The 24,109-nt window shown below is 41.2% G+C and overlaps 1 protein-coding gene across 9 annotated transcripts in view; it reads right to left on the bottom strand.

The window, feature by feature from the left end:
• YAP1 (Yes1 associated transcriptional regulator) overlaps positions 1 to 24,109 on the bottom strand; it is a 183,740-nt gene that overhangs the window by 26,075 nt on the left and 133,556 nt on the right. For 3 of the 9 annotated variants that reach the window (XM_089775744.1, XM_006110819.5, XM_075919287.2), the window contains 2 exons: positions 17,848 to 18,041; positions 15,705 to 15,752 (listed from right to left, as the gene is read on the bottom strand). In XM_089775744.1, coding sequence (XP_089631870.1) covers positions 15,705 to 15,752; positions 17,848 to 18,041 — 242 coding nt within the window. The remainder of the gene's footprint in view (positions 1 to 15,704; positions 15,753 to 17,847; positions 18,042 to 24,109) is intronic. The other 6 variants (XM_006110820.5, XM_075919288.2, XM_006110821.5 and 3 more) reach the window with 3 other exon arrangements.

The following is a 24,109-nucleotide window of genomic DNA, read 5'->3' as shown; positions in this document are numbered from 1 at the left end:
TGGAGCTGAAGCTTTGAGTAGCTCAGGAACAGTGTACTGGCTTCTTTTTTTTCTTCACGGTCATTCGCTATGGGAAACAGGCCAGCCAAAGAGAAATGCTTCTTGCCAGAAAAATTCAGTCTCTTGTGTCTTTGTCTGGAAAGGATAACCTGGGCTGGTTCAGTCTACTCTGCTCTGTTACTGCCTGGACCACTAACGAGTTGGGATTAGGGTTGGAAAAATAAATATTCTGCTCCCTTGGAGTGAACAAAGTATTTTTTCTTGGCCCTCTTAGCAATAAGCCGAATTTTGTTAAAGGGCTCCATAATGACCTCATTGATGGGGGGGCCACCTTAGAGCAAGCGTTAGCCTGGACAATGTCCAGGAATCAGTGGGTAGGGTTCTGAACTTTCTCCAGAAATATCTGAGGAGAGTCAGCACTCCTCTTTAGGAGGTCTGGGTACTGCCTGTAATCATCTGGAGGCAAGGGAAAAGCTGGTGTCAATACTTCATCCATGAGAACAAAAAATGCTGCTGGTGGATCTGACAGTACAGACTGCTCCTAATCAAGTCAAAGGCTCTTGCAGATATTGTGGCTCTTCTCTGGTGCCTGAAAATGCAGATCTTAGTAGCCCCAGTACGACCAGTGGCCAAGATCATAAGAATATGGGGTTGAGTAATATTGGAGGAAGCACAGATATCCAGGTAGCTCTGGAAATTCTGACCAGAGTTACGGTTCTTTGCCAATTTGCTGTTGATATCAGATCACCTTTGTCTGACTAACAGCAGTTATGCTCAAATGGTGGGGCTTATAGCACTACTTGACCTGACTTTTGTGTGCCAAAGACAAAAGCTGGTGAATGGTGCACAAATGATGCCAGGGCCTCCACCCAACAGATAGAGCTCAGGACCAATGAATGTCGCACTGATCAAGTTGGGATATTTCTCAGCAGAATCAGATATTGAAAGACTGGAGATTCTGGATCTGCATAGACTGCCTGGTGCTTGATATAAGTATCAACTTTTCACGGTAGGAAAGCTAGTAGGTGTCTTCTATTTAACCTGTGCCATCTTGGAGGCAGTGGATTTTTTGCTGGATTGATACTGCAAATGTAGATGGAGAATGGTCCCTGCCATGTCTGCTTGGTGCTGGAGCTCACTTCTGAATGTGCAATTTCAAGTTATTAATTGCTCCTGGTATGTTCAGTACTGAACTTTCTTCTTTGTGAGCTGTGGTGCCAGAGGTAGATAGACCTCTTTTTTGAGCATTTATAGGCTGATTTATCCTACTTTTTATGAAGGTGTTCGCTTTTCCTTCCATGTGCCTTCCTTAATCCCAAGTCTATCTAAAACAACTTAAGCTAGTAACTATTAAAAACTAGAAAATAAACACAATTTATAAACTATGCAAGAACTGTTTAAAATATTATGTACAACTATTGTTTCTAGAAGTGCATCAGAGCCAAGGACAGTGAGTTACGTAAACTGAAGATAGTCTGCTCTGCCCATTCTCACGTTGGTGGAAACATAAGGTGAACCAGGATGCATGCACGGACCCTCTGCTGTCAAATCCTCCAACTCCAGATGCATGGCACTTCACTGAAACAAAATCCTAGGGATGGACAGGCGTTATCTAGAGGCTCAGGATCACTAAAGGAGGAGTGTGAGGGCCCTGGGACTCCTGAGACTATTTGGTACATGTGGGGAAAAACACAAGAAATACCACATTTCAAGGGAATGGGCACTTTCCTGAGGCAGTACAAGTAACTCTTGAGCGCTGTAGGCAGGCCAGGCAGTTTGAAGCCTGAAACTTTGGGTATGATAAATACTCCAAATTGTGTAGGAACAGAGTGAAAAGAGACCGTGATCCCTGAACTAACTAATCTATTTAAATATAAATCTACAATTATTTACTAGTCTGAAAATCCAGCAGGAATGCTGGAAATAGGATAGACACAGAAGGCTCAGTTTCAGACCACAAGCGGGAGAAAGGAACTAGAGAGACAGCTAGTCCATACTGTTCTGTGGCCCTTGGTTGGGAGCATGAGGAGGTACAAGTGCAGACCAACAGACACGGCTATTGAAGAATTTCTGAACTTGGGCCCACAGAGCACCTATGTATCCACAAAGACCAGCAATTAAAGAAATGATGATAATTCAGAAAACTCTATACTGGTACAAAGACATGTTAAGAGGGCCCTGGAAAAAAAAAGAAAAAAATGCACGAGATCCAGTGGGTTCAATAGCTGGACTGATTTCTCTATACTCACTTCATTTTGCGGGGTCTTGGACATAAATCATTTAAAAAAATAATTATTGCTACAGCTGGGTGAAAATTACATATTCTGTTGCCACTGAGGATATTTGTTTTCCTTTTTCCATACATATATAAACAATTATCATTTTGCATTGCGTAAATGCCAGTCATTGATAGATACTAAAATGCCTCCCACATTTGAACAAAAAAGCATCTCTTAGCAATTTTAATAAAACTTTGTTTACCACACATTAAACAAATTAACTTAAATTCATTGTTCTCAACAAAGTAGCTCAGATATGCAGTTTCCGAAGCCACAGAATATTTACAACAGCAGTGCCAGTGAAGCTGAAACAGTGCTGTTACCTCTGCAGTAAACCTAATGAATATATTTTGCATCTTCTATGTTCTTTTGCTAGACAACATGCCGCCCAGAATTCAACCACATAGGATAACCTTTCACTGACAGGAACTGTTCAGATCCAATCTTGTTTAGATTTTCTAGACATTTTTCAAAGTAGTGAATTAGAGTTCTCCATAACGTTTTCCACATTTCTTAGCAATAAGTGAGACTGAGCAACCTTATCATCAAATCATAATGTAAGTATGAGCTGCAGGGCTGTAGGAACATACCTCTATGCTTTGTCAAAACAGATAATGTCCCCCCCCCTCCTCCCAACACTAAACTGAGTCATATGCTGTTATATGACGAAACTAATATAGTACCAAAGAAACCACAAGAGGTCCTTAGTCTCACTTTCTGAGCCCCCAATTTAGGACAGTACTTGAATATCTACTGAAGTACAACCAGGGCCTATGCTCCTGGTGCTACATTATGCATCATATAGCTAGACTACTGCACCCACACAAAGCCTCAGAGATTAATGAGCCTTTGTGACGACGACCCACAATGCAGGCTCAGGACCTAAAACAAGCCAGTCTGTCAGAATTAACCTCCACATACATGGAATACCCATGTCTTTCTAGCCAAAAAGAGGTCCAAGGTCATATTATAGATACAATGAGCCAAGATTTCTGATTATTTACATACTCTGTGCAGCGTCACTTGCTAACAAAAAAGTTATAATCCCTACGATTTTGGGAAGGAACTCCAACAAGAAATTATAGCTTATTTCTGTTGACATTGCTTTTCCAAAAATTGTTTGCAGTAATCCCAATTAAGTGTACAACAGAATTTCTAAATACATGTTTCTAAAATTATGGGTTTAATTTATTATTAAGGCTATATAAAAATTACTAATATTATTAAATTAGAGTACCATTTTACTAAAACACATGCCTAATTTTAGGCATGGTGGATGATCTAATTCAGATTAATGGTACTACTCACGCAGTTATCTGTTTTGTTGGATTGGGGATTTAGTGAATGAAAGCTATTTAAAGAAGACTCCAAAGAAAATATATACCAATGTATCTCTGCCAACTTGAAGTCTAGTCAATTAAAAAAAAGGAAGAAGCAGTTTTTATTATACTTAATGCTGTGTTTCCCTACCAATTGTGTGCATTTAAAGTCAAACTATCTTTCTCTCCCCACTTCCTTTTATCACTTGAAAGGAATACAAATAGGAAAAAACTTATTCTACAAGGGACAAAATGTAATTGATTATACACAAAATGCTGTAAAATACACCATAGAAAATGGAAATAAAAACAAGTTCTTTGCCTCTAATTTATAGACAGACATTCTGGCTACGTCTATACTGAAGGCTTTTTGCACAAGAAGGGCTGTTCCTGCGCAAAAACTTGTGGAGCATCTACACTGCACGTGTGTTCTTGTGTAAGTAAATTTACCGTATATTCCGGTGTACAAGACGACCTCTGAAGTTAAAAAACATCCCCCAAAAATCGGGGGTTGTCTTGTACGCCGGATGCCCCGCCGCTGGAGCCCCTCCGCGGCTTTGAAAGCCTCGGGGGAAGCCGGCGGCGGGGCATCCCAGGCGCGCTTGGGCTGCCCCCCCTCCGGAGCCCCTCCGCGCCGCCGCGGAGGGGCTCCGGCGGGGGGGCAGCCCATGCGCGCCTGGGATGCCCCCCGCCGGCTTCCCCCGAGGCTTTCAAAGCCGCGGAGGGGCTCCGGGGGGGGGGGGGGGGGCCCAGGCGCTCCTGGCGGCTTTGCTCCCGGTGCCTCTGGTCTGCTGGGGACCATCTCAAGAAGCCTGCAGTGTTGATGTACCCTTTAGGTGTTACTTGGAAAACAAACTTCAGACAGATGCATAATTTTTATAGGATTAATTTTTGATCCATCTAATCCAGGGCTTCTCTGCCTAACTGGTCATATAATGGATCACTTCTTCAGAGATGTTAAATACCCACCCGGGGAAGTGAAATAATAGATCTACAGAGCAAGATGAGTACCTCAGATGAGGCATCAGCTTCTTCAAGATAGGCCCAACAAACAAAACCACAGAACACCAACTAGAGCATCATTAACAATCTACAACCGATCCTGGAAAATGACCCCTCACCCTCATAGGACTTGGGGGACAGGTCAATTCTCACCTGTAACCTGAAACAAATTCTTTCCAGCAACCATGTAGCACACCTCTGTCATATTCACCCAGGAACTCATGCCTGCAATCAACTCTGGTGCCGACTCTGTCCACACATCTATACAAGTGACATCATCACAGGACCTAACCACATAAGCCACCACATCAGAGGCTCGTACAACTGACATCCACCAATGTGATCTATGCCATCAGGTGCCAGCAATGGCACTTTGCCATGTATACTGGCCAAACTGGACAGGCTCTATGACAAAGGATTAATGGACACAAATCAGATATTCGTAATAGTAACACAAACCTGTTGGGGAACATTTTAACTTGCCTGGACACTCACTAATGGATCTAAAAGTGACTACTATTGCGGGAGAGCAAAGCTGCGGAACTTGCCTTCATTTACAAGTTTTACACCTGTAATCAAGGTTTCAACCAAGAGCTGAACTGGATAGGCTGCTACATCATAATGACATCAAGAAGTAAGTACTGGGTACTTATAGATCTCTCTATTAGCCTCATTTAGCATGGACACTCTAATGGACAATTTTTTTCCTTCTCTTTCCCTGCTATTTATTTTTACCCTGAAACTCTTACTCCATTCATCTAAGTAGTGGGTTGTGCTCACAAAAGTGCATGATACCATCTACATTTTTTGTTAGTCTCTAATGTGCTGCAGGACCATTCTTTTTTTTTTTTTAAAGTTTCTTCAGAGATGACATTTGGTCATCATCTATCCCAGGGGTGGCCAACCCGTTACAGACGAAGAGCCAAAATAGTGGTGGATACAGCGCAAAGAGCGGAGAGAAAAAAGTAGTCGAGCAACAACAAAACAAACAAACAAACAAACAAAAACGCCCGGCCACCACCCTTTTAAGAGCAGAGCAGGCATTATCCCTTTAAGTTGGCCATTTTGAAGGCAGCCATTTTGAAGTCTTCACGCCATGACTCCAGCTGTCTCTCTTTCAGACAGAAACACGCTGCTCCTTTCAGAGTCACAAGTGCCACTATTTTTTCTTCGAAGAGCTGCATGCGGATAGTGAGCTGTGGGTTGGCCACCCCGATCTATCCCCAAAACAAAGAGGTTAGACAAAAGGAGACATGAGGCTGCCTCAGAATTTGCAAAGAGCTGTTTGATTTTTTTCTCTTAGTTTAGCAGATCAAAAATATGTATTAGAGCAGAATCTATGTCTTCACTGGAAAAAAAAGTGTTTTTACAGTGAAACAACTAACTCGAGTTTTTAACTCAGTGAAGCTAGTTGCAGTCAACACTTTGTCCCTCCCCTAGTGTAGTCAGGGGAGATCAGGGGTGGGCAAAAGCCACTCAGTGGCTTGATCTGGTCCATTTAGGGCTCTGTTCCAGCTCACATGGCTGTTCCAGGCCCTGCCCCGTAGTGTGTGGCCTGGGAGCAGAAGCTATGCAAGCCCTTTCAACTGCCTGGCAGCCTGGGGAAGGCACGAGCCCTTTAAATAGAAGTAGTTAAAATATTTGTAGCTCCAGCCCTGCTGCTAGCATGTTCCCTGGAAGCCACGCGTGAGCCCTTTTAACTGCTTCTATTTAAAGGGATGCACCTTCTCCCTGGCTGCCAGGCAACACATTGTCTGGCAGGTACAGGGAAGACGTGAGCCCTCTAACTAAAAGCAATTGAAAGCTAGCAGCCCCATGCTAGCCTGTTGTTCGGGAGCCAGGAACTCATAAGCCCTTTCAACCTCTTCTATTTAAAGGATTCGCACCTTTCCCATGGCTGTCAAGCAACAGCCCCAGGGAAAGTGCAAGCCCTTTAAATAGAAGCAGCTGAAAGGGCTCGTGTGTGCCCGGCTCCCAGCCAACCCACTAGCAGCAAGGCCAGGAGCAGCAAGCCCTTTAAACAGCAGGAATTTAAAGGGCTTGCAGCTGCCATATACGGCTAATGTGATGCCTGGGAGCTGCAGGGGAGGCACGAGCCCCTCCAACTCCTGCTATTTAAAAGCCCCGCTCCTTCCGCCCAAGGCCCTGACCCTTTCGAGGTGGCCTGCGACCACTTCAAAAACTTTTTGCCCACCCATGGTCGAGATCTACCTCAAATGAAGATGTGTACATAAGTACGGCCATACTGGGTCAGACCAACAGTCCATCTAGCCTAGTATCCTGTCTGCTGACAGTGGCTAATACCAGATGCCCCAAAGGGAGGGATCACAACAGATAATCATCACATGATCCCTCCCCTGTCACCCACCTTTAGAGGAACAGAGGCTAGGGATACTATTCCTACCCATCCTAGCTAATAGCCATTGATGGACCTAACCTCCATGAACATATCTAGCTCTTTTTTTAACCCTATTAAAGTCCTAGTCTTGACCACATCCTCCAGCAAGGAGTTCCACAGGCTGACTGTGCACTGAGTGAAGAAAAACTTCCTTTTGCTTGTTTTAAACCTGTTGACTATTAATTTCATTTGGTGACCCCCTAGTTCTTATATTGTGGGAATAAGTAAATAACTTTTCCTTATTCACTTTCCACACCAGTCATGATTTTATAGACCTCTATTATAACCCCCTCCCCCCAGTCCCACTTTTCTAAGATGAAAAGTCCAAGTCTTTTTAATCTTTCTTCATATGGGACCCATTCCAAACCCTGAAACATTTTTGTTGCCCTTTTCTGAACCTTTTCCAATGCCAATATATTGTTTTGGAGAGGAGGTGACCACATCTGTATGCAGTATTCAAGATGTGGTTATAGAATGGTTTTATATAGAGGCAATAAGATATTTTCTGTCTTCTTCTCTATCCTTTTTTTAATTATTCCTAATATTCTATTTGCTTTTTTTGACTGCAGCCATACACTGATTGGATGTTTTCAGAGAACTATCCACAATGACTCCAAGACTCCAGAGCTCTCTCTTTTGAGTAGTTGTAGCCAAATTAATCCCTATTATATTTTATGTATAATTGGGATTATTTTTTCCAATGCACATTACTTTACATTTATCAACATTAAATTTCATTCGCCATTTAGTTGCCCAATCACCTAGTTTGGTGAGATCTTTCTGAAGCTCTTCACAGTCTTCTTTGGTCTTAACTATCTTGAGCAGTTTGGTATCATCTGCAAATTTTACCACCTCACTGTTTACCCATTTCTCTATATCATTTATAAATAGGTTGACTAGGATTGGTCCCAGGACAGACTCGAGGGACCCCACTAGTTACCTCTCTCCACTCAGAAAATTTACCGTTTATTCCTAACCTTTTTTTTCTGTCTTTTAGCCAGTTATCAATCCTTGAAAGGACCTTCCCTCTTATCCCATGACAACTTACTTTACTTAAGAACCTTTAGTGAGGGACTTTGTCAAAGGCTTTATGGAAATCTAAGTACACTATATCCACTGGATCCCCCTTGTCCGTATGTTTGTTGACCCCCCTCAAAGAACTCTAGTAGATTAGTAAGGCATGAATTCTCTCTACAGAAACCATGTTGATTTTCCCTCAACAAATTATGTTCATTCACGTGTCTGACAATTTTAATTTTTACTACAGTTTCAACTAATTTGCCTGGTATTGACGTTAGACTAACCTGTCTGTAATTGCCAGGATCACCTTTACAACCCTTTTAAAATATTGGAGTCACATTAGCTATCTTCTAGTCATTAGATACAGAAGCTGATTTAAATAATAGGTTACAAACCAGTTAATAATTCCGCAATTTCCCATTTGAGAACTCTTGGGTGAATGCTATCTGGTCCCGGTGACTCATTACTGGTAAGTTTTTCAATTTGTTCCAAAAGCTTCTCTATTGAAACCTCAGTCTTGGACAATTCCTCAGATTGTAGGACCATGAACTCTGGGTTGGCAAAAACTAGCATCCCTATTGAACTGTGAAGTTTAGTCCATTTTCTGCCACGTAGCAGGAAACATCTGTATCATTATAATGGCCCCAGATACCAAGTACATGTCTACATGACCAGCTCTCATCAATTGTCCTAGTTGTAGAACATTCTGCTGAAACAAAATCACCTTAGTATCCAGTAATTAGGGTACCAATCTAATCTTGCCAACTCCAGAGCACAACTGCCTCCAGAACATGTACAAAGGTGTTGGTACTACTTTTCATGTTTTTATCCCCCATTATTTTCTAAAACCAGGAAAAAATGATTTATGTTCCTCCCTAGTTCATTTGATGTTTTTAAAAAATAAAGAATCATGTTTTAAAGTGTACATTTTTTAGTATTTCTGAAAAAGCTCAAAGTAAAAAAGAAAATCTGCTAGTTGCTAAATATGTTTGGGCAGCAAAGTCAATTTAGAGTGTGGTCTCCATCCATTTTAAGCAAAAGATAACTTTTTTCAATTTAAGTGCAACATAAAATCTACCTCAAACCCAAATACCCTTGCCCCACTTCCTCCCCGTCCCTTCTTTGAGGCCCTGCCCCTGCTCCACTCCTTCTCCAAGGCCTCACCCTGCTCACTCCATCCCCCTTCCTCTCCCATCCTCACTCACTTTCACCAGGCTGGGGAAGGGGTTTGGTGTGCAGGCTCTGGTCTTGGGATATGGACTTTGGAGTATGGGAGGGGCTCTGGTCTTAGCCCAGGGTGGGGACTGGGGTGCAGGAGGGGTTTCAGAATGCAAGCTCTGGGAAGGAGTTTTGGTCCAGGGGGACCCACATCTGTGCCAGGAGGCTGGATGTAGTAGGAGCTTCAAGGCTGGGATGGGGGATCAGGAAGTAGGCTCTGGCTGGGCACCATTTAACTGAGACAGCTTTGGTGTGGTGGAGCAGTGGAGTTAAGGCAGGCTTTCTCCTGCGCTAGCTTTGCACCACTCCTGAAAGCAGCTGGCATGTGCAGCAATGGCTCCGTGGTGTCATGTGCTGCCCCTCAACTACAGGTACCGAGTCTACAGCTTCTACTGGCCATGGTTCCCCATTATTGGATCAATGGGAGAGCTGCAGAGTGGTGTGTCTCGCAGGGGCTGCAGGGACATGCCAGCCACTTCCAGGAGCAGCAATTACCATAGGGATAATTACTCCAGCCACGACAGGTTAGGCATTTTAGAACGCACTCCTCAAAGAATTAAATTTAAGCATAAGAAAGAAATGAAAATTATGAAATGCATAAACCAGTCAAAACCCCCAAATAAACCAGTTTGCAAGCAGTAAAAGAAGTAACAACAATCCTCCACATGTATGTTGGGTTGGGTGAGGAGAGTGAAGGACAGTGTGTGTTTGTGATAATGACAGAGAGACACAGAGTGAGAGACAGATTTGCATTGCCAAGCACCACATATCCTCTTCTCTCTGTGTGGAGATAGTGTGTGTCTCCTCCACCACTCCTGTACCCTGACATCAGCACCTCCCCCCACTTTTCCCTCCCACAGCCTGCACAACAAGCAGGAAGCTCCCAGGGAAGCAGCTCCAGGGCAGTGGGCAGAAGCAGCATTACAGTGGGTGGAGGGGCAACTGGAGTTCCAGCACTTGATAGTTTCCTGGTCAAACCGGTCAGGATCATGTGTCAGAGGCTCCAAGATCTACCAGTAGATCCTGATTTACTGGTTTGTGACCACTGGTTTAGACAGTGATATTTGTACAGTTTTATTTGCTTATCTTATCTTTTGAAATACAATAAAAGTTCTAGAAGATACTACCGCCCATCAACATCAGTGTTTCTATAAGCATTTATAATGTTTGTTTATAAAACACATCTACTGGTTTTAGGTATACACATATAAACCACACACATTAGGATAGTGCCAGCACACTGGTTAGGACTGCAATACTATCAATTATGACATTCCACCTAACTTTTTTATTGGCGATTGGCAGTATACATTCTCTACTTGCCCAGAGTCTGGCCACATTTGGGGTTTGGATGAGATCTGGCTGAAGCTGAGTTCCAGTAAGATATTGATGATACTGACTGGATTGGTGATGGGGAGAGCCACTCAGAAATGATGTGGTCAATAGCTCTATTGAGAGGAAATGTCTACTCTTCGTTATGAATTGCCACTTTAGATGTTTGTTGGGCACTCTTATGATGGTAAGGAGCGTAGTACGAGTCCTTATATAAATGGTTGGTATGTTTCTGGATTTCCAAGTAGCAGCAATAGCTGAGAGTGATTTTCTTTATCTTAACTCCAACAAGAGAGCTGAAATTTCTGTTTTCAGATGCTCTGCATTTTTTTGTCAGGACACACACTAGGGTTATAACAAACTTAAGTTTTGTTCCAAACCCCTTGCAATACTTTTTACAAAGATTAGCAACTGATCAATACGCTCTCTTCTCAGATCAGACAGAAAAAACAGCCACTGGAAGTATTTGCAGACTCAAACGCTTCATGTTTAATTCCAAGGCAGCTGACAGTTAAAAGAATCATAGAATACTAGAACTTCAAGGGACCTTGAGAAGTCATTAAGTCCAGCCAGTCCCCTGCCCTCAAGGTAGGACCAAGCACCACTTGATTATCCTGACAGATGTTTAACCTGCTCTCAAATATCTGCAATGATGGAGATTTCACAACCTCCCTAGCAATGTATTCCAATGTTTAACCACCCTGACAGGAGGTTTTTTTAATGTCCAACTTAAACCTCCCATTTTGCAATTCAAGCCCATGCTTCTTGTCCTATCAAAGAGGTTAAGGAAAATATTTTTTCTCCCTATTCCTTGCAACACCTTTTAGGTACTTGAAAGCTGTCGTGTCCCTCTTGTCTTCTCTTTTCCAAACTAAACAAACACAATGCTTTTAAGTCTTTCCTCACAGGCCATGTTTTCTAGACCTTTAATCATGTTTGTAGCTATTCTCTGGACCTTCTCCAATTTCTCCACATCTTTTCTTGAATTGAATTGCCCAGAATTGAACACAGTATTCCAGTGGAGGCCTAACTGAGTAGAGCAGAAATTCTTGCTTACAATATTCCTGTTAATGCATCTCAGAAGGTTTAATTTTTTTAATAGAGTCACACTGTTGACTCATATTTAGCTTGTGGTCCACTATGACCCTTAGATTCCTTTCTGCATACTCCATCCTCAACAGTCAACTTCCTTTTTTGTATGTGTGAAACTGATTTTTCCTTCCTAAGTGGAGTACTCTGCATTTTTTCTTGCTGAGTATTATCCTATTTACCTCAAGTCATTTCTCCAGTTTGTCAATATAATTTTGAATTATAATCTTATCCTCCAAAGTACTTGCAGCCCCTCCCAGCTCAGTATCATCCACAAACTTTATAAGTGTACTCTCTCTGCCATTTTCTAAATAGTTGTAGGGATGTAAAAGGCTAACCAGTTAATCAGTTAGTATTAGCCTTACCGACATGCTTACCTGGTAACTAGTTAACCAGCAGCTTGGCCTGACCAGCTCCCCCACCTGTGTTATGGCTGCAGGAGCCACTTGCCTGCAGTGGGTTGGCCAGAAGGACCCCGGCCACAGAGGCCTGTCAGGAGAAGCCCAGGAGCCCAGGATCCTAGATGTCTGCGGTTAACTGGTTAAACATACTGTTTAATCTTTTAACTTTTAAAACAGATATTTACAACTCTAAATCATTGATGAAAATATTGAAGAGGAACTGGTCCCAAAATTGATCCCTGTGGAATGATTATCCAATCAGTTATGGACCCAATTTATAGTAGCTTCATCTAGGTTTTATTTCCCTAGAGGTCATACAAAACTATTGTTATAGACTCTGAACTTTGCCCACTGTCAGAAGAAATTAACTAATAAAACCAGCACAATCTCAGTACCATATTCAGATCTCACAACAACCTGAAAGATGTCAAGGCTATCTAAGGGTTCAGGTAAAATGTCAAAGCCACCTTACCACAGAGTTCTCCATATCCATTCCCAAAATGGAAATAGTTGGTGATGAGTGAGCAGCATCAAAACATGGTTTTGCACAAAGGACTACTTGGCAGATGATGGCTCCTGGACCTCCCAAGAGATGACAGGTGATAGATCCACCAATAACAGACCAATGATCCCACTAATAAATGCAATTAATCCAACCTGGTCACAGAATGATGCTCTCTCAACATCTCTTGAAGCTTTCTGAAAAAAGCTGACACTCAGCTAGAGAAGATATCATGTTTGTCCCCAAATAAGAATCTCCCAACATGGAAGGAAGCAGCTAATCCAGTCTCAAACTGATGGGTTTTAATAAGCAAAACAGAGAAATGACCTGATAAGAAGTCACCATCGACTTTTAGAGCACAATCTCAATTAGTGGGTCTCTAATATTTCTCCTGCATCTGTGGCAGACCATCATCTTACTAACGTGACGTGAGAAAAGCATAAACAAAATGTACTTTTAGGTGCTATAAGAACAAAACAAAACAAAAACCAAACCAATCTCTTCCAGGCCACCAGAGTGGCCTACTGGCTGTGTTCTATCCACCTCAGAGCACTCCCAAACCCAGGTCCTTTAAACCAATATTTAGCTGTGCTTAGTCATCTAGCTAAGCGATGCCATCTTTAGTGCAATGATGCAGTTCTTGTAGATCATTGCTGAAATAAGTCAGCAGGCATTCATCAACAGCATGCATCATTGTCCATGCTCCTCCATGACTGCACAAAGAGCTATCACGTAGGCCCCAGCAATACCGGCTGGCTGCACAGAGACCTTGCTTGGTCTGGTATGGAACATGGGGAAGGTCAAAACCAAGTGAGTAGACGGTGGGAATGAGCGACAAGAGAGTGGTTGAGGATTATAACAGATACATCGAAACACTTTGGCCAGAGGAATGGGTAACATCCTGGCATAGCAGATGAGACCATTAACAGGTGACATCATGACAAGTGTGCAGATAGTTGTTTAAAAAGATCATTGTGCAGCATCAGATTTGGGTTAGTGCATACTTTACCCTATAACTTCCCAGTGCCAACCTCTCATCTGATATGAGGAGTAATATTGCTCAGAACTGGAAGCCACATGAGTGGAGTCGGACACAGGGTGCCAGACATGATGTATGTGTCAGCATGTAACTGTATCCACCAGTTCGGTGTGTGATGATTAATTCTGCACTGATGCACAGTACTCTGCCACTGAATACGAGGTGGCAAAAGTTGATGTCCACAGGGTTGGAGCACAAGCCCTCCACATGACAACTTCCAGTTAAACCAACAGGAAAATACAATAGGTCCCATGCCCTGATGTGAGCAAAGCTGAGTCCCAACATAAGACTGAATTTACTCAGATTTTGATAGACTTGAAATCCTGATTTTGCCACATGCCTCATTAACCAATCCCACACCATAAAATAGGATTGAAAGTGGACAACTGTTGAGAATAGTCTCATTCTTGCTGATCGGCAAAAAGGTCCTCAGCTATCTTATAAATGTCATTAAAGGCAAAGATGCTGAACTCAGTAGTTGCTTTCATCTACCCTAGTAATTATACGCAAGGTTTCATCATAACTGTACTCTGCTCCCCCTGGTTTCTGTAGCATTATGTCATGGTTAATTAGAAATAAGTGGTTTAAAAAATTAACACATTTAATGAGTTGAATATGAAAATAACTTCTTTTTTTTGTATTTATAAAGTCGCCAAATATTTCAATTTGCTGAATATATTTGTGCTATCAATTATCTGCAATAGTTGTGGTGGTACAGTAAGAGAAGGCAGAAATTCTGACAGCTGTGTTGGAATAAGTTGCAACTTCTATACCTGGGAACGTGTGGAAGGAAGTTTGGGATTTTAGAGGGACAGAAAGCAATTCCTCTTCACCATCTATTTGTGATGAAAGGTAACTTAATTTTGTGGTAACTGGAAAGGACTTGAATTATTCCTCATCCAACAAACCTCAACAACCAGTTGTTGGATTCTTTACCTTTGCATGCAACAGTGAAGTCTCTCTCTTAAAATTATCAGTGTTGGTATTTTAACTATTGTTATACTGTATTTCAGAGTTGCCATGGGAAAGCTATTTTTGGAGGGATACCTGTTCATGGGATTAAGGAGACAACACAGCATATATTTTCATGAAGTTCATACTCTGAAGATTCTTTTTGCAACTATAAGGCTTATAAATTTACTTTTAAGGTGGATTTTGACACACTTTTTCAGCAAAATACAGGCTAGATAGGCTTTTATTGTATTTTTCTTAAAGTAAAAATTACAGCACTAAGCTTGTTTGTGTGTAATGTATGCTACCAATGAATGTCGTCCAAAGAATGGGTATATTAAAATTAACACCATTTTTGGACAATTTAGTCCTAAGAGCACAGCTAGGGAAAAGCAGTTTTTCAACAATATATTACATTGCTTTCCAATTTCCAATGGCTTGAGAGGACTTCACATTCAACTGTTTATATTTTCGTAAATCGTAAATATTCAACTGTTTATATTTTCGTATATTTTTGTTTTGTTTTTGGTGTACAGTAAGTGCCCCATTTAAGTACAGAATTTAAATGACTGAATTCTAATTTTCAGGTTGCATATTTGATTCCAGCAACAATCTTGACAGTTTAATCTATTCTCAATGATTCTGTAATATTTACACATACACATTTAAAAAAAATAAACTCTTGTAAATATCCTGGGTGATCTTTTATTCAATGGATTAGTTTATACGATACTTATGTTAAGATGTTTGTTTTAGATGTAAATATTCTGTTTAGAACACACTTCATGCCTCAACAGTATTTAAAAACCACTAGTTAGCACATTACATTTAATAAGAAATTGGCTTTCATATCTATTCTGATAGGATGAAAACTGAAATTTCAATATCATGAAGAATGAAAACAAGAGAAAGTTCTTTGCAACGCAAAAAGTGTAACTAATTCCATGTTTGCTTTAAAATACTGAAATAATGATGAAGTAATGAAGCACTCTTAACATCTATTTTAGGGATCATAACTAGAGCAGAGCTTAAAAAGGTGTATGGCAGAACTGGCTGCTATTCAGGATGGCTGCAGTTAAGACAAGTTCCTCAGCTAGCCTAATTTAATACTTTAATTGTTTCTTATTACACTGAATCATCAGTTAAGAGCCTACCTGACGTTTTGGAGAATTTGCTGTGCTGGGATTGATATTCCGCAATGCCTAAGAGTAAAAAATAAGATGGATAAAAATTACTTTAAGCTGCATGATTTGGCTGTGCAGGCTGACTTACAAAAACCATCTTGTAGCACCAAGTCCCCAAGACAGCCCACGATGAGACAGGGTAAAGGAGCTAAGAGTCGATGGAAATCACTTCACAATGAAACAAAACTCAAATGTTTACTGAGCATGTGAAAATGACAAACGCTTAATGGCAAGGGGGAACATGGAGGAACAGACCATCATGTGATCCAAAGTTAATCAGATTTCTCAAGGAGAGCTGAAGTAGGAAAACTAGAAGCCCTATCAAGAAGCATGCTAGCATAGGGCAGACATTTGCTGGAGGATTAATAGCAAAGCAGATACAGCAGAGGACTAGGTGCTTAAGCAGCAAGGGAGTCCTGATGCTCTCATTTAGGCATACTTAATAAAGCACTTTAAGAAGTAGTACTGAATTTTAAAGATGACCCAACTTATATCAAGAGATGCTAAAGATTCCTACCAACAGGACTTGAGGTCAGACGGGACAATGGGAGTCAGACTCCCTGGTCAAGGACAGAATACCACAAGTGACCAAGAAAAAAGGAAGAGGGTATGAAGATATTATCCTCTCTTGATATAAAGCCCATCACCGAAGAGGAAAGGGAAAAAGGATAAAACTTTAAGTTTTTCCTCAAAGAAAAGACTAGTGTGTCAGTGATTGCTCCATCAGTATTACAAAACTGAGGATAACCTAAATTTCTCAGAAAAGATGGTAGCCAACCTTCTACCAAAAATCAGAAAGAAAAATATTAATGGAACTTTTAACATGGCGATTGTGGAAACAGACATCATGGTATTGTTGGGTTTTCTCCCCCCTCGCCCTTCAGGTTTACTCAGTTGCAAAAGAAGACAAAGTCCATAACCTACAACTGAATCTGGGTAAATTGTTAAATGAAAGGCTAATTAAAAAGTCAAAGTAAAAAAAGAAACATGTTAAATGCTCTGTTAGGTATGTTGCTTCTAAGTAAATAATTACCCTGCTGGGATTACTTTCTTATTTAACATTTCCTTTCTTGAAAGTCATTTAATGAAGCTGATTATGATGGGCTACGTGTTTAGTTAGGGCATCAAAGTATTTCATCCATTACTAAATGAATATTTAGAGCACTTTACCCAATGCTGAAAGCTGTCTTAACTGAATTACAATGAATGATGTTTTCCTGTTGCGTTCCTACTTATTACTATTATCCTTTGAAAACACTGGGCTCTTCAAATAGTGAGCATTTCTACAGCACTTTCCCTTTTCAAAGTGCTTTCAAATCATTAATCTTCGCAATACACCGTGAAACAGTAAATAAACGCTATTGCATTTTATAAATGGAGAAACTCGGGTGGAAGATTTAATTGGATTACCCAATGCCACGAAGGGAGTAGAAGCTGGGATTCAAAATCCAGAGTTCCTGCCTCTCAGACTAAGCAATCTAATAAACCTCAGTTTTCTCAACGACCAGTTTTTGTTACTAGAAAAGTTCTAGAGGGAATGTCGTAACATTTAAGCACCAGATTTGAAATACCTACACACAAGAACCACAGGTTCCAAAACCAGGAAAGTCTATTCAATTGTTCAGCTTGCATGCCATTCATAAGTGGATGAATTTCAGCAATGAGATGATTCCTCTACATGTAACTTGAAAAACACTTTTGTATCTTTTGGACTGCCTTGTGTATTAAAAATACACTTTCAAAAAAGAATTATATTGAAAAGGTTTTTCCTTAAAATGAAGGACAACGCAGATGTGGGAAAACAGTCTCTCTGACTCTTTTGAGTGAAAATAGTCTCAGAGAAATCTCCAATAAGATCGTTATGCTGTGGTACTCTCTTACTTGTACCACCCTAATGACACTTCAACTAATGAAGATGTTTGCTCTTTGGGAATTTTGCTAAGGAAAAAGACTTGCATCTAGAAAGTCTAGAGCTTCTGCTACTGAGGTGAAATCCTAATGAATGTAGCACAATTCTCTCTTTGGCGCTTCTGGTGCATTATGCTTGCTGGAATAACCACATACGTGCAACAACAAAAACATACAAAATATATAGTGGAAGTCTGTGTCTAACCTGTGGCCTCACCTGCCGAAGCAGTTCTTGATGCTTCAGTCGCAGCCTCTCTTTCTCCATCTGCAGCTGCTGCAGTCTCATCTGTTGCTGCTGATTGGAGCTGCCCCCACCCATCACTCCACCTTGAGGACTCTGAGGAGCCAGTGGGGGTGGCTGTTTCACTGGAGCACTTTGGCTGATTCGCTGATTCATAGCTATAGAGTCAAAACAATACAATGTTCACTTAAAAATGACCTTCAAACATATGGGCAAGACAAGAAACCTGTTAAAATTACTAATTTCAGCATAACTTGTAAACCATTGCAAACCATGCCATTACAAACCATACATATGCATTGATCTTCTGTAAGACATAAGTCCGAAACAAGCAGATACTATTGTTGGGGAATCCAAGCAGTATACTCAAATTTGTAAGAATGTGCACACGTTTCTGAAAATCTGGATCTATGTTTTAAAGGTGGTACAAAGCCACAACCTTGTTCATTCTAAATGGTAGTACTCAAAACTTTAAGTTAAGATTTAACTAATTTCACCCCTACTCTTTTTATCTGTTCATTTTCATCTTTAGGACAAGCCCAGACACATTTTATTTGTTACATAGATGCAACAGACTCAATACTGCTATCAGAGAATCCTAAATATTCAAATGACAAAAACATATACTGAATTATCTCATTTATATTCAGTTACTTTGTATAATTCCCCAATAATATTTCCTAGTTTTAAAGACTCAGTTGATGGTTTTTTATGACTTCGCCTAAAAAACCTACATAGTAAAAATCTTACTGTGTCAAGGAAACTTTTTACAACAGTCATTTTAATTTTTCCTTTAAGTTTCATTAGTTGCTTCTAGCTATAGATTCCTATAGTATCCTAAAAAATGTTTCACTATTTTTGATGCTGACAAATTTCAGATATTTATAAGTTGCTACCATCAGTTCAGTCAACACTTATACACTTAGCTCTATAATAAAATCAAGCACTCAGAGTTCTTAAAACTTTCTCTCAATTTGTCACCATGTCTGGCTTTGAAGCACTCAAGAATAAAATGTAATATGACAGTAGTTTTACTAAAGCAATACATAGCTACTCTACTCTGTGATGCTTCTCTATGCATCTTCTTCAGCAGCATCCTCACAGGTCATTCTAGTGATAATTTGTGACAAATGAAGGGGAAAGATGGTGGTGGAAGAAATCACAGGCTGTAAAATATTAGTTGCAAATAGTCAAGAATGTTTTTGATGTAGCTGTTCAGTAGATAAAAAGGATTCTTAGTCTTTACTACAGTATCAGCAGGTTTTCAAACAGTAGATTTGGCCTGTATGGAATAGTCTGGTTAATCCAGACTACTTTCCTTCAGGGGCTGATTTCAAGCACCCCCAGTTGCGAGAAGTTTTTTTTATTATTTTGCAGAGAAAACTGGCCTTGAAAAACTTGGTCTGAACTCTGAGCATTGTAGCCAAGCAGGATCTCGAAAGATTGGTGGCCAAGATGTCTCTGATTCAGACTTAGGCAGATGATGCTGAAACGCTACATGTGATGGACAAGCTTTGTTTCGCAACCTGGTTTTGAACCTAAATTAGTTCCAAACACACTAGAATTATGAACTGACAAGTCAACTACACACCTCATATGGAACCATAAGTCAGCAAGGCAATCAGGAAGCAGCAGCAGAGAGGAAAAATAAAAATTTCACACTACCGTATAGTGTTACATTAGAAACAGGTACAACTTCTGCTTACAGAACCACCAATTGAAACTATCAGCCTGGATAATCATGGTAATCTTCCATTTTAAATTAAAATTAGGAAAGTAGTTGCTGTTCCTTCACCTAGAAAACTCCCTATTAAAACTCCTTTTGTTTGCCGCTGTTTGCTAGTTCACCCAGAGATAATCTGATAGAAAAATGATAAAATAACTATGACAAGTTATTCAAGAGCATAATGGATTATCTGGTTCTACCACAAAGTTGTTACTGGGGCATGTAGTGTGCTGGAAGAGGTCTACTACCAATGTTCCCTCTAATCTTTTCTATCCATGTATGGATTTTTTCCATCCATAAGTGGAATAAATGTTACGTGCACTGATGCATGTACCAATATGCACCCACCAACAGAAACATAAAACTTAGCTGTGGGCACTTTGCTAATCAATGGGATGGCACCTGAATTTCTCCTGAGTGGCTGCATAAGCGCACAGGTTACAGGGAACACTGTCCCCTGCATTGATCATCATAACAGTGGAGCTAAGCCTACAGGTCTTGCATCTATTTCTCTGACACGGCCTGATACCCCTTTGAGTTGAGAGTCTCATGGGCTGTGGTATGCTTCAAGAAAGATTCATTGTCAAGCATGTGTTATAACAACTTTTAATTATACCCTATATGGGTTCCATTGTAGCAGACTACTACAAATGTGTAATCATAGGGGTTTTGTTTCCATATTGCAACAGGTTCTTCTGGGGTATTTGGGTGGCCCATTCCATGATGTGATCTAGGACTCTGGTGAATTACTCTTGTTTGGCGAAGGCAGTTTTACGTGTAAAAGTATTAAGGTATATATTCTATGGTATCTGAGGCTTCGTCTATATAGCTATGCAGCTTCATTTGCATAGGGTTTTGCAGAAGAAGCGTGGATTAGCATATTGCCATGCTTCATTTGCATAGTTAATTAGGAGCTGTTTTTGTGCAAGAGGTTTTTGCACAAAAACGGCTAATCCGCGCTTCATTTGCATAGGCTTTTCCGGAAGAAGGAAGCTGTGTAGATGTAGCCTGAGTGGCTGGCTGTAGGCAACATATTTCTTGGTGAATTTGGAGTGGTTATTTAAAAGTATGTGTCACGGTAATCCATAGGTTATTTTGTATATAGTTATCTGTAGGTTTCTATTGCTGAAACCAATTATAGTAGCCAGTAAATTGATGCTACTGAGGGAGTATGGATGGGCGCTGGTTGTTGAAGTCATGGTGAAAATCTGAGGAAGTTTACTCTTCTGGCCAAAGGAAGAAAATAAATTGATACATCTTAAACATTCATTTGTTTCCTAGTGCATTTGTCGAGAAATTCCTCCTCTCCCTTCTGAAGAAGCATACCAGGGAGCTGTTCTACTAGCCACAGCTATTCCCATGGATTAGGCAAAATGTTTGCTATTGAATATAAAACTGACATGGGTGAGGATGAGCGAGGATGAGTTCAGGGGTGAGTCTGGGATGGACAGCCAAGGACTGTTGATTGTCTAGTAGATAATTGAAGCAAGCAGTGATGCTGTCATTGTGGCGGATATGGTAGCAAGGATGGCATTCTGAGGTAGGCTGTCACTGTAGCAGAGTTTCTGAAGGAAACGGGATGTGTCTTGAAGGAGTCGGCCCTTTCTGTGATGAGTGGCTTGAGGATCTCTCCGACTCCTGATATTCCTTCACTAAAAGTGCCATAGCCAGATATGATAGGACTGCATACATTCTCCTTTAAAAAGTTGAAACCCCAAAGTGATAACTGGACCAACCCCAAGCTATCAGGACATAGCTATCAAATTTTCATTGTTTTACTCATATGAGAACAGGCAGAGGTACAGACAGACACAGTGCGGTCATCTGCTTTTCATTCCCCTCTAGGGTCGGATACTGAGAGGGGGCATGCAGAACCATTTATGTACACAAAGATGGCCCTTTTATCCTTCTGGGAGAGCTCAGTGAAACTTTCATGGAGATACTAGCAAACCCTCTCACAAAGATTTCTAAAGATGTCTGCCTTACTTCCTCCTCCACAGTGGAAGGAACTCCATGCCACTCCGTGGTGACTTTAGCAAGCTCCATAGCAATAAACGGGGTTAATGGCATACAGGCCTGTGCAGCTTTGGAATGCAGCAACAGCTTTTTGTTTTCTGTGTTTGGTGATGCCTTGGAGTGAGATCTCAGATAAAACCCATCACTGTGCCTATGTAAAATAGTGCCAATACTCAATGCCATCGCCTGCATTTGTATGTCTATAAACAAGGGCAAAACTTTATTGTTTTATGTAACTGAACAATCCCTTCCTCACTCTCTTCCCCGCTTGGATCTCCATCACCATGGCAGTGGTTGGAGAGCGGTGCTGTGCAAAGGCACTCCAAAACTAAAGTACCAATATACATATCATACAAAAATCTTATTGGAATAAGAATGTTCTGAAACTCTCTTACATAGTCTGTTGTGACTATAAATAGGATACATCTGTCTCTTATCTTCAGCTGTTGCACTGTGGGCTTGAGGGGCTCCCTCCACACACACAGAACACCTGACCCTGATGAAGAGGAGAAAGGAGGTGGCTAAAAAGGACATGTTCAGTGAGCTCCTGCAAACCAGGACTGAGAACTGAGGGCCTGAGGTTGAATATAGCAAGACAGTCTGGAGAAATAAAGAACAGGCAAGAGAGAGACCTATGAATCTCAGCAGGAAAAGGAGTGGGAGACACAGCAGGACATAATGGGGTTTCTCAGGTAGCAAACACAGATGCTGCAAGCTCTTGTTGACTTACAGATTTAACAGTCCTGGTTCACCTTCCTTTTCATTCAGCCAATGCAGAACTCTGTTTCAGCAGCTTTCCAGGTGGCTGAATCCCTGCCCCCTAATAACTTGACATCAGAGGACAGTAAGAACCACCATAACTTCACAAAAATGGCTGAGTGGGGCATGGTTTTTGTTATTTCACAACTTGTACTGCAGAATGCTCAAAGCACATTATTTGTAACAGAACAGAACTACGTAAAACATCAATTCCATTAAAAACTCACTGTACATTTATAATTATTACATTAACTACCACATAACTCATAGGTTCATTAAAGCAGTATGATGTTCTTAAACATACCCCCAGTACAACACAACTCCTAACAATCCTGAAAATTCAGAGCCAAATAAGAATACTGCCCAACACAGCACACTATCGTGGTTAACTGTTAGAGCTCTCTTGCAAGCCTTCCCTCAGCTGCATAGCTCTGTACTGTGCATTCTAAAGACATATCTAACCTAGGGACGTTAAATTTTGATTAATCAACTAATTGAGTAGTGGATGGAAATTCCATCCACTAGTCAGTTAGTCGATAAGGGGGGCGCTCGTTATCCCACTGTACCTCTTCCTTTGTAATGTACAACAATCGCGGACAGCTCTTGTACATTTCAAAGGGAGAGGTACAGCAACAGGGATACCTCTGCCCCCCCGCAGAGACGATGCTGGAGGGAACCGGCTTTTAAGATGGCTCCCCACAGCACCAGCTACTGCTCCCCTCTTTGCTCCTTCTCTCAGAGGCAGTGTATGTGTGAAGCAACTAGTCAAGTGACTACATGACTATCCATTACGTTTATGCTTATCGGATAGTCAACTAGTCACTTGCATCCCTAGCCTACACTAGGAAATTATTTTGAAATAACTTATTTTGAAATAATAATGCCCAAAATAACGGCTTTGAAATAGCATGTCCATATTACAAGGAAGCCTCAAAATGAGTCCAAATCAGTCTCCCTTAGTGCGGATGTGCTACCTTGATTTAAGAGCCCCAGAAACCACTGGGGAGTAATTACTTTGAATGACTCTGAGGAGTAGGGATGTTAAATATCAGATAATTGAATAGCCGATTAACCTCATGAATTCTTATTGATTACTCAACAATTCTATAGTCCTTAAGGGTGAGACTGGCAGCCGTGCAGTCTGACCTCACTCCCAAGAAGCGCCCTGCCACTCCGCATGGCTGACTTTGTATAAGAGGCAGCAGCACAAGATGCCAGGCAGGAGCTGGTTCATGAGGGGAGACCATTTAAAAACCAGCTCTCCTTGCAGACCGGCATCCTGTCGCCCTGCACTGCTGCCTCTGATATAGAGGCAGCAATGCAGGATGGCAGCAGCCCCTGTCCTGGAGGAAGGGCAGGGGCTGAGTGCCCAAATCCAGCACAAGCCAGAACTGAGCTAGACTGCCTGCATGCCTCTTAATACACTTTAAATGCAAAGGCACAACGGGTGTAGGTCCCAGACCTGACATGAGCCAGGACTGAGCCGGGCTGCTGGCCAGCCAGCTAAAAAATTTACTGGCTGGGGGTGGGGTGGGTGGAGAGGGAAATGCGTGTAGTCTAATTTATCGACTACACTATTACATCCCTACTGGGGAGCAGTTATTTTGAAATAGAAGCAGTGGAGCGATCACAATATCGCTATTCGAAATAACTATTTCAAAATAAGTGCTATTCCTCGTGGAAAGCAGGAATTATTTCAAAATAACCAGCCCCTTATTTCAAAGT

This window comes from Pelodiscus sinensis, chromosome 1, assembly GCF_052426305.1.
Source record: "Pelodiscus sinensis isolate ZL-2025 chromosome 1, ASM5242630v1, whole genome shotgun sequence".
Taxonomy (NCBI): domain Eukaryota; kingdom Metazoa; phylum Chordata; order Testudines; family Trionychidae; genus Pelodiscus; species Pelodiscus sinensis.
Note: the sequence above shows the minus strand (reverse complement) of the source record. Positions and strands in the feature narration are given on the sequence as shown.